At 43.1% G+C, this 13468-nt stretch overlaps 1 protein-coding gene across 2 annotated transcripts in view; it reads left to right on the top strand.

Annotated features, from left to right (window-relative positions):
• Positions 1 to 11638, top strand: part of LOC115113291 (PH and SEC7 domain-containing protein 1-like) — a 42465-nt gene extending 30827 nt beyond the window's left edge. For both annotated transcript variants that reach the window (XM_029640802.1, XM_029640803.2), the window contains exons 7-13: positions 4953 to 4996; positions 8161 to 8339; positions 8511 to 8581; positions 8678 to 8835; positions 9330 to 9474; positions 9813 to 9956; positions 10262 to 11638. In XM_029640802.1, the coding sequence (XP_029496662.1) occupies positions 4953 to 4996; positions 8161 to 8339; positions 8511 to 8581; positions 8678 to 8835; positions 9330 to 9474; positions 9813 to 9956; positions 10262 to 10456 (936 nt within the window). In that variant the 3' untranslated portion in view covers positions 10457 to 11638. The remainder of the gene's footprint in view (positions 1 to 4952; positions 4997 to 8160; positions 8340 to 8510; positions 8582 to 8677; positions 8836 to 9329; positions 9475 to 9812; positions 9957 to 10261) is intronic.
• Positions 11639 to 13468: the final 1830 nt, after the last annotated feature.

Below are 13468 nucleotides of genomic sequence, written 5' to 3'. Positions count from 1 at the left end.
GTCTTAGCACTCAAGTCCCAAGTCAAGTCCCAAATCAAGACAGGCAAGTACGAGTCAAGTCTCCAGTCAAGACCGACAGGTATCAAGTCAAGTCTCAAGTCCTAAACTTTGAGTTTCGGGTCCTAAATGTAATACCATTTCATATCTTTAACAAGAGTAATAGTATATTACATTTACGCAAATCATGAATGCTTTTAAAAATATCTATATATTTATTACTTTCCAAATAATTGGTATATTTCCAAATAATTGTTATATTTCCATGGATACATGGGTAGCCATGAGAAAGACCCCCCCCAATAGTGATTGACTATCGACGATCGCTATGGGGCGCAATCAGACGATGTAGGTTTGTACACAATTGCCCAACCTTAACACACACACACACTCTCTCTCTCTGTGTGGTTACAGTAAGCTAACGTATGTTAATGGTTTTAGGAGCAGCAGTAACATCAGCCAGGATTTAGGCTACCAACTGCCTAGCCAGTTCTAGCTCAATCTTGGGTGCAATGATCACGTTCCCGCACTGACTGACTGTGTGGAGGCTCATTGATTTAACGTTACGTTAACCTACATGCTACACTAGTAAAGTAATAACATATATAGCTGTCGACTATATTAGCCACAACTTACCGTTCTTTGTGCAGCTTCAAATGTCGAACAAAGTTGGAAATTGTTGCGCTTCGTCTGTAATTTTCTTCCCACATGTTTTGCGAGTTGCAATACGTTTTTTGTTGATACAGTGTCGTCTTTATATCCGAAAATAATAATTTGGGGTATCATCTTTCCAAGGGCTCCATCTGAATTCACCCGCCGACATTCCTCTGCACTGCCACGCACAACTTTTTCTCAGCTGGCACAATTTGATTGGCTGCTGTCCGATTCTAACTGTAATCCGTTAAATGAAGAGTTGATGCGTTGCACACGTTTTTTTAACAGCCTCATTTTTAATATTTGTGCTTGGGGAGGGTTTCAGGTCGAGTCAAAAGGCTCAAGTCCAAGTTAAGTCACGAGTCATTGGTGTTAAAGTCAGTCATCATATTTGTAACTTGAGTCTGACTCGAGTCCAAGTCATGTGACTCGAGTCCATATCTCTGGTAAAAACCTACTTGTAGTACTTTAAAGTATTTTTACTTAAGTACTTTACACCACTGCCTACATTGCCAAGTGAAAGTCTACACACCCGTTGCACTGTCTTCAAATTTGATCTAAAAAGGGATAACATTGGATCATGCTGTGGAAATGTTTTAGAGTGGTAGGGACTGGAGGACTAGTCAAATCAAATCAAATTATTTATATAGCCCTTCGTATATCAGCTGATATCTCAAAGTGCTGTACAGAAACCCAGCCTAAAACCCCAAACAGCAAGCAATGCAGGTTTAGAAGCACGGTGGCTAGGAAAAACTCCCTAGAAAGGCCAAAACCTAGGAAGAAACCTAGAGAGGAACCAGGCTATGTGGGGTGGCCAGTCCTCTTCTGGCTGTGCCGGGTGGAGATTATAACAGAACATGGCCAAGATGTTCAAATGTTGATAAATGACCAGCATGGTCCAATAATAATAAGGCAGAACAGTTGAAACTGGAGCAGCAGCACGGCCAGGTGGACTGGGGACAGCAAGGAGTCATCATGTCAGGTAGTCCTGAGGCATGGTCCAAGGGCTCAGGTCCTCCGAGAGAGAGAAAGAAAGAGAGAATTAGAGAGAGAATTAGAGAGAGCACACTTAAATTCAAACAGGACACAGAATAGGACAGGAGAAGTACTCCAGATATAACAAACTGACCCTAGCCCCCCGACACATAAACTACTGCAACATAAATACTGGAGGCTGAGACAGGAGGGGTCAGGAGACACTGTGGCCCCATCCGAGGACACCCCCGGACAGGGCCAGGATCGAGGAAAAGATGAACGGAGAAAAGTACAGAAAGATCCTTGATGAAAACCTGCTCCAGAGAGCTCAGGGCCCTTAGCGCACAGTCAATACAACACATGAGTGGCTTCGGGACTCTGAATTTCATTGAGTGGCCCAGCCAGGGGCCGGACTTGAACCCGATCAAACATCTCTCGAGAAACCTGAAAATAGCTGTGAGGCGACGCTCCCCATCCAACCTGACAGAGCTTGAGAGGATCTGCAGAGAAGAATGGGAGAAACATGCCAAATACAGGTGTGCCAAGCTTAGTAGTGTCATAACCAAGAAGACTCCAGGCTGTAATCGCTGCCAAAGATGCTTCAACAAAGTACTGAGTAAAGGGTCTGAATACTTATGTAAATGTGATATTTAAGTATTTTTTTATATACATTTTCTAAGATTTCTAAAAGCCTGTTTTTGCTTTGTCATTATGGGGTATTGTGTGTCGATTTGAGGAAAATAACAATTGAATCCATGTTAGAATAAGGCTGTAACGTAATAAAATGTGTAAAAAGTCAAGGGGGTCTGAATACTTTTCGAATGCACTGTATCCATTGATTTTGTCAAAATTGCTCAATCTCATTAACTTTGGTTAGGAAATCCTTAATGAACAGCAATAATCAAACCTCGTCTCTGATTTTCAAGCAGACTGGACCGTTCAGGATCACTCAACAACCCCTCTTGGAAGCCATTTTGGTGTGTCTTTAATGCTTCCACTACAATACTTGAAAATACAGAGGATTACTAACATTCCAATCACTCCACATTACTGGCCTGTATGACAAAGTGAAAAGATGGAAGCCTGTGGGAAAAAAAGAACTTGGAATCATATATTCTGTTTGCAGTCAAGACAACACGGCAAATAAATACATAAAAAACTTCAGGTTTGGGTCAAATCCAATACAACACCGAGTGAAACTCTCTGTATTTTCAAGTATTGTGGTGGCAGCATCATGTTATGTGTATACTTGTCACCGTCAGGGAATGTGGAGTAGTTTGTGTAAATTGGCAGTAAAAAAAATCAGTTTCTGTAAGGGGTCTGTAGACTTTCACTCAGCACTGTAGACTGAGCATTCATTTCTATTACACTGTTAGACTGGTGGAAATGGAGTGTGAGGAAGTCTGCATTTTAAGAAAACGGTGATATGTAGGCAAATGATTGACACTTCAAGGAGGGAGGGATATGAACAGAAACATGGACTGGGATTTGTTGCTCAGCTGGAGAGAAATGCGCATAGAGAGAGAGAGACTGGGGGGTGAGCAAGAAAAGAGAGAGTGAGTGAGTGAGTGAGAACAGAGGGAGGAGAGAGGGAACTCTCGGTCCTAATCGTCAGCTTTCTTTTGTCACTGCGATTCTGTCTGCTTCTTCATCTGCAGCACACAGGAAAATAGAACAACATTGAAAAGAGTGAGGCAAACGAAGGAAAAAGGAGTGCGAAGCGCAGAAGATATTTTCAGGATTTTCTGAGAGGGAAATAAGAGACTGACTCATACGGAGGCGAAATAAGTGGATGTGTGGGAAACCATTTACAAGTTTGAAGACAAACCTGTGAAGAGGAGAGGGTCCAGGAACGGAGAGGACAAAGAGAGTGGGAGAGAGAGGGGACCTGTTCAGTCCCTCATCCTCATGCCACCAAACTGTCATTATTAGACAGCAACAGGATAGTCCTAGCTCCACCTGCCTGTCCACCTGCCTCTCTCCCACATCTGTATTCTGCAATTTTGGACACAACATCTGTATTGTCAAGCCTTGGATACATGTTGTTGGGTCCCGGAGGACGTGACAAGGCGTCAGTTTGAGGGTTCTCCTCGACAGCTGTGCCTGTGAATGAGTGGGTGGAATTGTCTCCCTCCGCCTGCACTCCGCTGTGTTGGGAGTGTGTGTGTGTGTTTGTGCGCACTGACCGATGTGTATGTGAACTCAATAGCTTGTCTCTGGTTGTTAAAATTGACTTAGTCATCCTTCAGCCTCTAACTGGGTTGTTGTTCACCTGTGAGTGTTTGTGTGTAAGTGCGTAGGTGTGTGTGTGTGTGTGACTCTCTTGGGTATCAGTGGAACTGTATGTATGGTGGAACTGTATGTATGCACCAGCTCTTGCGTAACATGTTGCCAACTGCATGACATCCTTCCAGAAAGACTTCCACCTTCATGGACTTGACACGGAATGGTGCTAAAGGATTTGCAGTTGCACACCACTGTTTCGCCATACATGCATAATGAATGCATAAGGATCCATTATGCAGGAACTGGAGTCCCCTCGGAGGGCTTGAAGCTCATGTTAACCTCCTCAGTAGTTTCCTCAAAAGAACAGTGAAGCGCTGTTAGTAAGACCTACAGACCCCTGTTGTCAGCCACCAGTGACAGTGACTGTCTTTCTCGCTGTCTGTCTGAAGAGTGAACTCTCTATTTACAGCCCCTTATTTGTGTCGTATTCTCTCTCTCTCTCCTATCTTCAACTGAATCCTGTACGTTTTGGTGTTACGCTTTGAAAGAGGCCATATACAGAATCCATAGAACCAATCTCGCTTTATCCCTCCCTCCACAAACTCTTACCCTCTGGACCCTGCTCTCATTGGTCCGTCATCATGATTGGTGTAAACAGCATCCATTCAGATGGGCGAAATCGCTCCCGCTCTCTTTGCTCTGTGCGTGTTCGGCGGGACTTCAGGGTGATGGATCCCTTCCGCTACCCCCGCGCCCCCCGCTCTCGTTCCCTCAAACCCTTGTCCTTTCCTGACCTGCTGGGAAGGTCCCAGGATGGACAGAACCACCCACAGGCCCGCAAGAAGAAGGCGCAGCTTGGAAAATGCAGGGTAAATTTATGTGGTTTAATTTGGTCGAAGCAGCAGACTTGTGTTGCGATCAGTGTGACTAATAAGATCAATGTGAACTGGTTTATTTAGGAGCTCTATTGATTTGTTGTCCGACATGATACCAGGATGACCAAAAGTCCCACCACACTCATTACACATTCAGCGAGCACATGCCCGCACACACCTTTTCATATGTGTGACGTCTGTTTTGTCTGTTCTTTTTTTTTCTAGGCCTTGTACAACTCTATCAGAAACGAGAAGCTCCAGTGGACCATGTAAGTGTACTTTGCAAAAAATATATATATATTTTTGTTTCAACTAATTATTATTAAATAACAGGTTCCACAGCCTATTTTTTTGTTGTTTACTCAACATTACAGTCAGTGTTACCTGAAGAAGAAAAACATTTTTTTAAATAAAGTGGGGCCCAAAAATTCAGTCACCTTAAAATGTATGTTTGTTCAAATTGTCTTATATGTTCATTGAACTAGAAATCATTATTTGGGCATTTTACATAAAAACGTCTGTGGAAGTAGTATGTCATTCAACATGTCCTCACCTGGGATTTGAACTCCTAACTGCTTGGTTCATGGCATTCCAATTTTCCTGCTACAACACCATGTCTGTGTCAATGACTGATTTCACCCGTATTGCTACATTTGGCACTTCAAAGTAAATCTCAGCTTTGTTAAAAGTACACTCGAGAAGAAAAACTATTTTATTTATTATAGTGGTTAAGGAGTAACATTTTAAACAGAGTAATATGCCCCACCAACATTAAACAACCATACAAAAAATACAAAAATTGCTGAAATAAATCATTCAAATAAATGATAAGAGAATAGTCAGATTAACTGACATTTAACACAGACAAGCTGGCGTAGCAGGAAGATCAAAATCAACCAAGAGTTCAAATCCCAGGTGAGGACATGTTGAATAATAATTACTGTATAAAAGAACATGCACAAAAATTATCATGCTTGTCAAATATATAGGTTGAAAACATCGCATTGTGTGTAACTAGTTCCACAGACTTTTTTTCAAAGTAAGATGCCCAAATAATCATTTCTAGTTAAATGAACATATGTGACAAGTTGAGCAAACACATCATTTTGTTAACAGAATTTTTGGGCCAAGTATGTTTTTGTTTTGTTCAGGTAACACTTGAACTGAAAAGTTGAGTAAACAAACAAACAAAAAAGGCTGTGGAACCAGTTACTTAATAATAAGTTAGATTTTGTCATATTTTTTTTACAGTGTACGAATCATGTTAATGTTGGGCATATGTTTGACTTTATCTGCTTGCACTTGCCTTATTTAATCAAAACTGCTGTTCAGGTTTCCTGAATAATGATTCATATCAGGTTTGGATACATTTTCATAACATTACAAAATAAGCATATCAGAATATGGAATTAGCTATAAATCTACTTGTAATCCGTCTACAAGCAATATCCCCCTTACAGAATCAACTACCAACTGTGCCCCTGTAGCATTTGCCAGACTGTGTGTGTGTGTGCCAATGGTTGTTATTCTGGACCTAGCCTTTGTGATGCCCTGAGACCCTAATTTAAGACTTAAGCTCTCCAGACTTCGTTGCCATGGATACAGGTCCCGACTTGCCTCTCTCTGTAATTACAGGTTGACGTCTCACTCCAATTCTTAAGCAGGCACGCGCGCACGTCCGCCCCCACATTTGGGGGTTCAGTCAGCCTCTGAAAGAGAGCAGTGGGAAAATCATCTTCTCTCGCGTTCGTTTTCACTCTGCACGCTGCTTTAATCTTTCCCGGTCCCAACATCCCAAGGGTCGCCATGTGCCTTGCTCTCTATTCTCTCCTCCATCCTAGTTTTTCTGCCTGTAGCCTCCTCTCTCTCTCTCCCTCTCCCCTTTTCTCGCTTTTGCCTCACTTTGACCGTTTTTTCTCTCTCTGTGCCTTTTTCCACCACATGCTCCTGTGGATTCAGAGAGGTCAGCAGTTACTTAGCAACAGATCAGAGCTTTTGTGTATGGTATGTGCTGAGTGCTAACTGGCTGATTTTATACTCTTCAGAATGAATCTAGCAGTGGCAACACAAGTGGTTCGTCGCTTAGTTTATGCGTTGTCTTTTTAAAGATAAATTGATAACATCCTGTAACGCTTTACATTGTACCTGCAGGTATAATGCTATAACCTGTTATAGGCATTCATAAGCCATTTTATGTCTTACAGTAAGGCTTATTGTGTTATCTCTATACATTTATATTTCTACTGACTCATAATGACTGGTATTTAGTCAGAAACATTATGAGATGATTCTAAGACATTATTAGAGGGTCATGCGTGCTTACAACAAGTCTTGCAATGCAGTATATTTGAATCATAATGCATTCCAACAGCCAGCTTCAAGTGTTCCCTATGGCTCTGAGGAGATATTGTAAGAGATATGATAAACGAAAGAGTGATTGAGAGGGATGGAGAGTTATCTTAAGACACAGATCCTGGGGAGGTTCACACTAGAAGGACGAGCAGACTCTGTGTGTGGTTTGTGTCCACAGGTATGTTACTTCTGTGACAGTGGATGATTGAATCTTACAGATAGAGTGTGTGTGTGCCTCTATTTATATATCAGTGTGTGTCTAGCAGAGAGAGAGAGAGAGAGAGAGAGAGAGAGGAGGTGGACAGTACTGTGTGACACAGCAGCACACCCCCTCTGACAAACAGCAATTTAAAGCTCATACATTAATGAATGTTTATGTGAGCAGCTGCAAGGCTTCACTGGTGTACCGATCTGTATTCAGTCCGTGTCTTCAGTGGGTGAGAGACACCATCATCCCCAAATGTCAGTATCGTCAGATTCTCTCTTATAGCATCGCGGAACACTCAGGCTCCTGAGTTCACGGGAAAATGGCATCTTTAAAACTGCCACAGTCAGTCAAAGAGATACCAGGACCTGTTATCTAACAGCCAGTGAGTCTCTCACCACTCAGACCGATGTGGATCGTTGCTCTTACAGCAAAAACAGGTCTCTGTAAGAGATGAATTATAGATATCTGAATGATAATTGACTGGATTATAGTCATTATGTTCATGCTTGTCAAAGTGAGTTCTATCAGTGTCAGGGCTGGGTTTCAGTTTGTTAGCATTGCAGGAGAACTTTGCAAATATTTCTCCGATTGGCCAGTAAGATGCACGTAAGCTGCTCAACTGGAGCATTATGGGATGTTACCTCTCAGCGTGGGTGACCCAGCCAGTGACCCTGAAATCCAGAGGCTCTCACATGAGTGGCATGCTGAGTGCATTAAGACATATGGCCCTTTCCCCTCCAAGCTATGAGGACTGATCATTCAAACGCCCTGGATCGGAACTGGAGGAGATGATTAAAAAGAGTTGGGGACTAGCGGGTTTTGTTGATGACGGGGGGAATTACAACTTGTATTTGAATTGTATCTTCTCCATAGCGATGAGGAGGAGTTGCGCAAGTCCTTCTCCGAGTTGGCCGATTTGCGCACTGACTCCGCCTCCCACACCATGAAGCGAATCGGCAGTGGTCTAGGCGTGGCCCAGAATCCTGACGCCCTGATCTATAAGAACGGCTTCCTGGTACGGAAGGTCCACGCAGACTCTGACGGCAAGAAAAGTAGGTTCCCTCTACCCTCCCCTGTCACCTGTCAACCATCTGTTTTATCTCACGGTTGATAAATCCAACCATGTCTGTCTAAACAATGCTGTACTTTCACTCATTTCGATTCAAAATCACATTTGGGATATTGAGTGGATATTTACTTTCTTTCTATGGTCTGTTTTTCAGCGCCCAGAGGTAAGAGAGGATGGAAGACGTTTTATGTCATGCTGAAGGGACTGGTCCTCTACCTGCAGAAGGTACACCAAACCACACCCCTCTCGGCATCCTAACAGTATATCCCACTCCGTGATTGGACGTGTGTGATAACATTCTGCTCTCTGATTGGTCTGTAGGGAGAGTACCGTCCAGAAAAGCAGCTGTCTGAAGAGGATCTGAAGAATGCTGTGTCCATCCACCACTCTCTGGCCATGAGGGCAGCAGACTACAGCAAGAGGCCCAACGTCTTCTACCTGCGCACTGCAGACTGGCGAGTGTTCCTCTTCCAAGCACCGTGGGTCTCCTCATCCTCATCTCCACCAAGTCCACCTCTAATTCCATACAATTAAGAATGTATTTATCTGACCCAATTTTGTGCTCTGTATTGGTACATGGCTATTTCTGCCGTCTACAAGGCTGTACAGTACTAAGGCTGTACAACGTTCCCCCGAAACAGTAGTGATTGAGTACAGAGTGGGCAGTGCCCCTGTTATAGAACCCCAGGCTCAGATAGATTATCATTATGTTTTTGTGTCCCTGGAGGACACAGTTGTCTGGTATGTCCTAGATACACACTTTCTTTCAGGGTTGGGATCAATTCTATTTCAATTCAGGAAGTGGAATAAAAACAAATCCTAATTGAAAATAACTGTCCCTCTTATTCAATTGATATCTGACCCCAAACCTGTCTACCTGCCTGTTTCTATTCTATCTTTTTTTGTTTACTGGGGCTGAGAATTGTGCCCTTAGTCAGTATCCAGATTTCAACTCTGTTGTCCTCCATCTCAGTAATGCAGAGCAGATGCAGTCGTGGATCACCCGTATCAACGCGGTGTCAGCCATGTTCTCAGCACCACCCTTCCCTGCTGCCATCGGCTCTCAGAAGAAATTCAGCCGTCCGCTGCTGCCAGGCTCCAACACCAAGCTGTCTCAGGTACACAGAGGCCTCCACTCACACCATGACCCTCTCTCTCTTTCTCTCTCTCTGCTTCCACATACTAGCTCCCAGTCCAAACCTATTTCCACCATCCAGTATCTGTTCTGTAGTTAGATCAATCCCCACATTTTTTTTAAACTTGTGTACTTAAGGCAATCATTAAATACACACTCCTGTACACCTCTTTTTGTGTTAAAAACAGAGAAGAACTGCTATTTACAACCATAAAATTACTAAAATGCGTAAGTAAGCATCCATGCTGAGCAGAATTCTGTATAAGTTAACCTGACTTTGGTGTAGCCTTATGTTAATGATCATCCTTTGTCATGTGACAGGAAGAGCAGGTGAAATCCCATGAGACACGTTTCCGGGCCATCTCCTCTGAGCTGAATGAGTTAACCGCTGTAATTCCAGACAAAAAAGCCAAAGTTCGTGATCTGGAGGAGCACAAGCAACGTGAGGAGTACCTGGAGTTTGAGGTGAGTGATTATTGTTGTTGTCTGGTTCAATATGGTTATAGGGATTGATAGTTGCAGCCAGAGCCGTAGTCTAGCAGAGTTTGGCAGACTGCGTTTGTTTGATATTCAGAATTGAATGGCTGCCAAATTGGCTACCAAATGTTTTAAGACAATTCCCTTCCAGGTCAGCCAGAATGGAAATAAGAATGATTTAGATTGGTGCCAGAGTCCAGGACCGATTACCAAGCTCTATTGCCGAACTGGCTCTGATATCAGCTATGGAGAATCCTGTTTGACATCAAGTACTCTTTATCTCTCTGATACAGAAAACTCGCTACGGTACGTACGCCATGCTACTGAGGGCTAAGATCCGGAGTGGGGAAGAGGACCTGTCTCTGTTCGAGTCGCGTCTCTTTGACGACGGGGGTCTCCAGAGGGCCCACTCCAGCCCCACTCTGCGGGAGGAACACAGCAGCAGCAGCCAGGCCAGCAGTGCCAAGAGGGGGGGGCAGCAGCAGTAGTTCCAACACCAGGGGGAGCAGCAAGACCAAGTGCTCTGAGCCCCAGAGAAACAGCTACAGGAAGGCTGTCAAACAGTGAGAGGGACCCTGGAGGGTGTTGCGGTGGACACGATGGCTTAAACAATTGGATTATCTGTGTTGATCGATAGACGGGGACCACTGGTGTGACTGGAAAATGAGATGGAGGAGGAAGATGGGGGATAGACCTGTTGCATGCTTCTATCCCGAGAAACCACAGGCACTGGATGCTCCAGGGCACTCAGTCCTTCATTTTACTATACACATGACTAACTTCTGTGTGGTCCTAAATTCTGGGTCATATCCACATTTATTTTACTTGAACATGCTTTTTGGACCAATTGTTGTTTACAGAGATCTAAAGATGACATGGACTTATGCCATTAGATCTGATTATGTTGAGAGTCGTAGGTTATTTCCCTCCCACGAGAGTTCACTGTCTCCATAAATTACATCTATGTGATTACTGCACACAGCCCACCACCTCCACGTGTAAAGTGAGTTGCCGTGCCGACCAGCTATGATGGACAGAGACGGGGCTGCATCGGCTCATCTGACTGTTACCATGGAGACTAAACGGAGCCCGGGATCATTCCGTCCGACCAGAGTGCCAGAACCTCAACCCAACCACAATGCATTTGGAGGAAACTGGACGAACGCTGGGCTCTTCACGACAGACATGATCAATTGGAAGGAATACAGCAGGTTACTGGACATAATTTATGATGCTGCATGCACATACAAATGTTCTCCAAAGTCTTTGCTATGATTTTGTTATTCTAAGGACTCTTATTGTGGCAAACTGAACTGGCCCAGAGCCAGGCCCTTCTACTGTAACTGTGAAGCTCTGCTGGATCTCATTGTTATTTCTAAGGACATTTACACACATCAGCTATGGCACCACCACTAATCCTTGAGTGTTTTGTCTTACTAATGGGTTGATGAAGTAGGTTGATCACACAGACTGGCTGTCTATCGGTTTAATGAACTTATAGAGTAGGAGGACTGCATGCGTACGAGGAGATGGAAGACTCACTCAAGAGGACATGCTTCGCTATGGTATCAAGACTATCCCTTTTTTTTCCCTTATGTGATTCACATGGTGTTTTTCATTTGTATAACTGGAAAAAAAAATAAACGTGACAGGAGGCTTAGTTTACAGTACATCTCCGCTGTAGGTCAAATGTCTCGACAGGAACAACTCATCAGATAATTGATGACGGATTGATTTAAAATGTTGGTTGAATGTTGATTTAAATTCAGTATCGTGAATTGTAATGAGGAAAGAAAATAAGGCACTGCCTGCCTACCACACCCAATCTAGTATACACTTGAGTGGACAAAACATTAGGAACACCTTCCGAATATCGAGTTGCACTGGCTTTTGCCCTCAACAGCCTCAATTCGTTGGGGCATGGACTCTACAAGCAAGGTGTCGAAAGCATTCCACAGGGATGCTGGCCCATGATGACCCCAATGCTTCCCACAGTTGTCAAGTTGGCTGGATGTTCACGGTTGAGTGTTAAAAACCCAGCAGCTTTGCAGTTCTTGACACAAACCGGTGCACGTGGCACATACTACCATACCCCGTTCAAAGGAATTTCAATATTTTGTCTTGCCCATTCACCCTCTGAATTGCACACATACACAATCCATGTCTCACTTGTCCCCAGGCTTAAAAATCCTTTAACCTGTGTACTCCCCTTCATTTACACTGATTAAAGTGTATTTAATAAGGGATCATAGCTTTCATGGTCAGTGTCATGGTAAGAGGTGTTCCTAATGTTTTGTACACTCGGTATATATGCATAAAAGAATGTAACGTGTAAATACAGTGGGCTCCAAAAGTCCCAAAATTTGATTTTTTTGGCTCTGTACTCAAGCACTATGGATTTGACATGATACAATGACTATGGGGTTAAAGGTTAAAGTGATGACTATCAGCTTTAATTTAAGGGTATTTTCAACCATTTCAGGTGAACCGTTTAGAAATTATAGTACTTTAAAAAAAATGTTTTTTTTTAACATAGACCAAAAGTTTAGGGACGTTCTAGTCTATTAAAGTAGTAGTTAAAAGTATTTGGTCCCATATTCAGAGCACACAATGACTGCATCAAACACAAATACAGTATCATACCCCCAAGACACACTAACCTCAAACCATTACAATAACAGGGGAGGTTAGCATTTTATATCATAACCCCAAGACACGCTAACCTCAAACCATTATAATAACAGGGGAGGTTAGCATGTCTTGGTAGTATATGTGTGTCAAACTTTCTCACTCATTATTCAGGAGTTTCTGTAATTATGGTAGCATCCACATTCATGTAAGTGTTTAGAAAGATTATATTCTAATTTACAATAAAAGTGACTCAAATTACACCTATTTACCATTTCTTTTGGGCACAATCTTTAATAAAAGTGAATTTGTCCCACTACTTTTGGACGATGTACAAAAAGTGCTGTAATTTCTAAATGGTTCACCCGATATGGATGAAAATACCCTCAAATTAAAGCGGACTGACTGCACTTTAACCTCAGTCATTTCAAATCCAAAGTGCTTGAGTAGAGAACCGAAACAACAATTTCTCACTGTGTATATAGAAAATAAGAATTTGCTCTTAACTGACTTGCTTAGTTAAATAAATGTCATGCCGAGGCATAGCCATTTTCTTCTCAGGCTTGCAGTGTGGTCTGTGAACCAGTGCAGTAATGCCACCGTATGGTCACCAGAGATTGCTGTTCCAATGGAAAACAATGGCCGCAGGTTGTACTGTATGAGTAACAGGAGTGCGTGATAGTTATCTGGGTGTCATCATAGACCCGCAGGGATCACCGCTCCTCCCCCCCCCCCCCATGTTAAAATTTGATCATGGTAACGTGATTCTATGCATGAGGACCCCCCCACTGCAAACAGAATGAGATGACTGTTGTTGAGTTAGACATCCGCACATATGGCTGTTTGAATAAAACCACAAAATGGCTTAGTGT

This window comes from Oncorhynchus nerka, linkage group LG28 (assembly GCF_034236695.1).
Source record: "Oncorhynchus nerka isolate Pitt River linkage group LG28, Oner_Uvic_2.0, whole genome shotgun sequence".
In the NCBI taxonomy this organism is placed as follows: domain Eukaryota; kingdom Metazoa; phylum Chordata; class Actinopteri; order Salmoniformes; family Salmonidae; genus Oncorhynchus; species Oncorhynchus nerka.
This window is presented reverse-complemented; position numbering and strand designations above follow the sequence as displayed.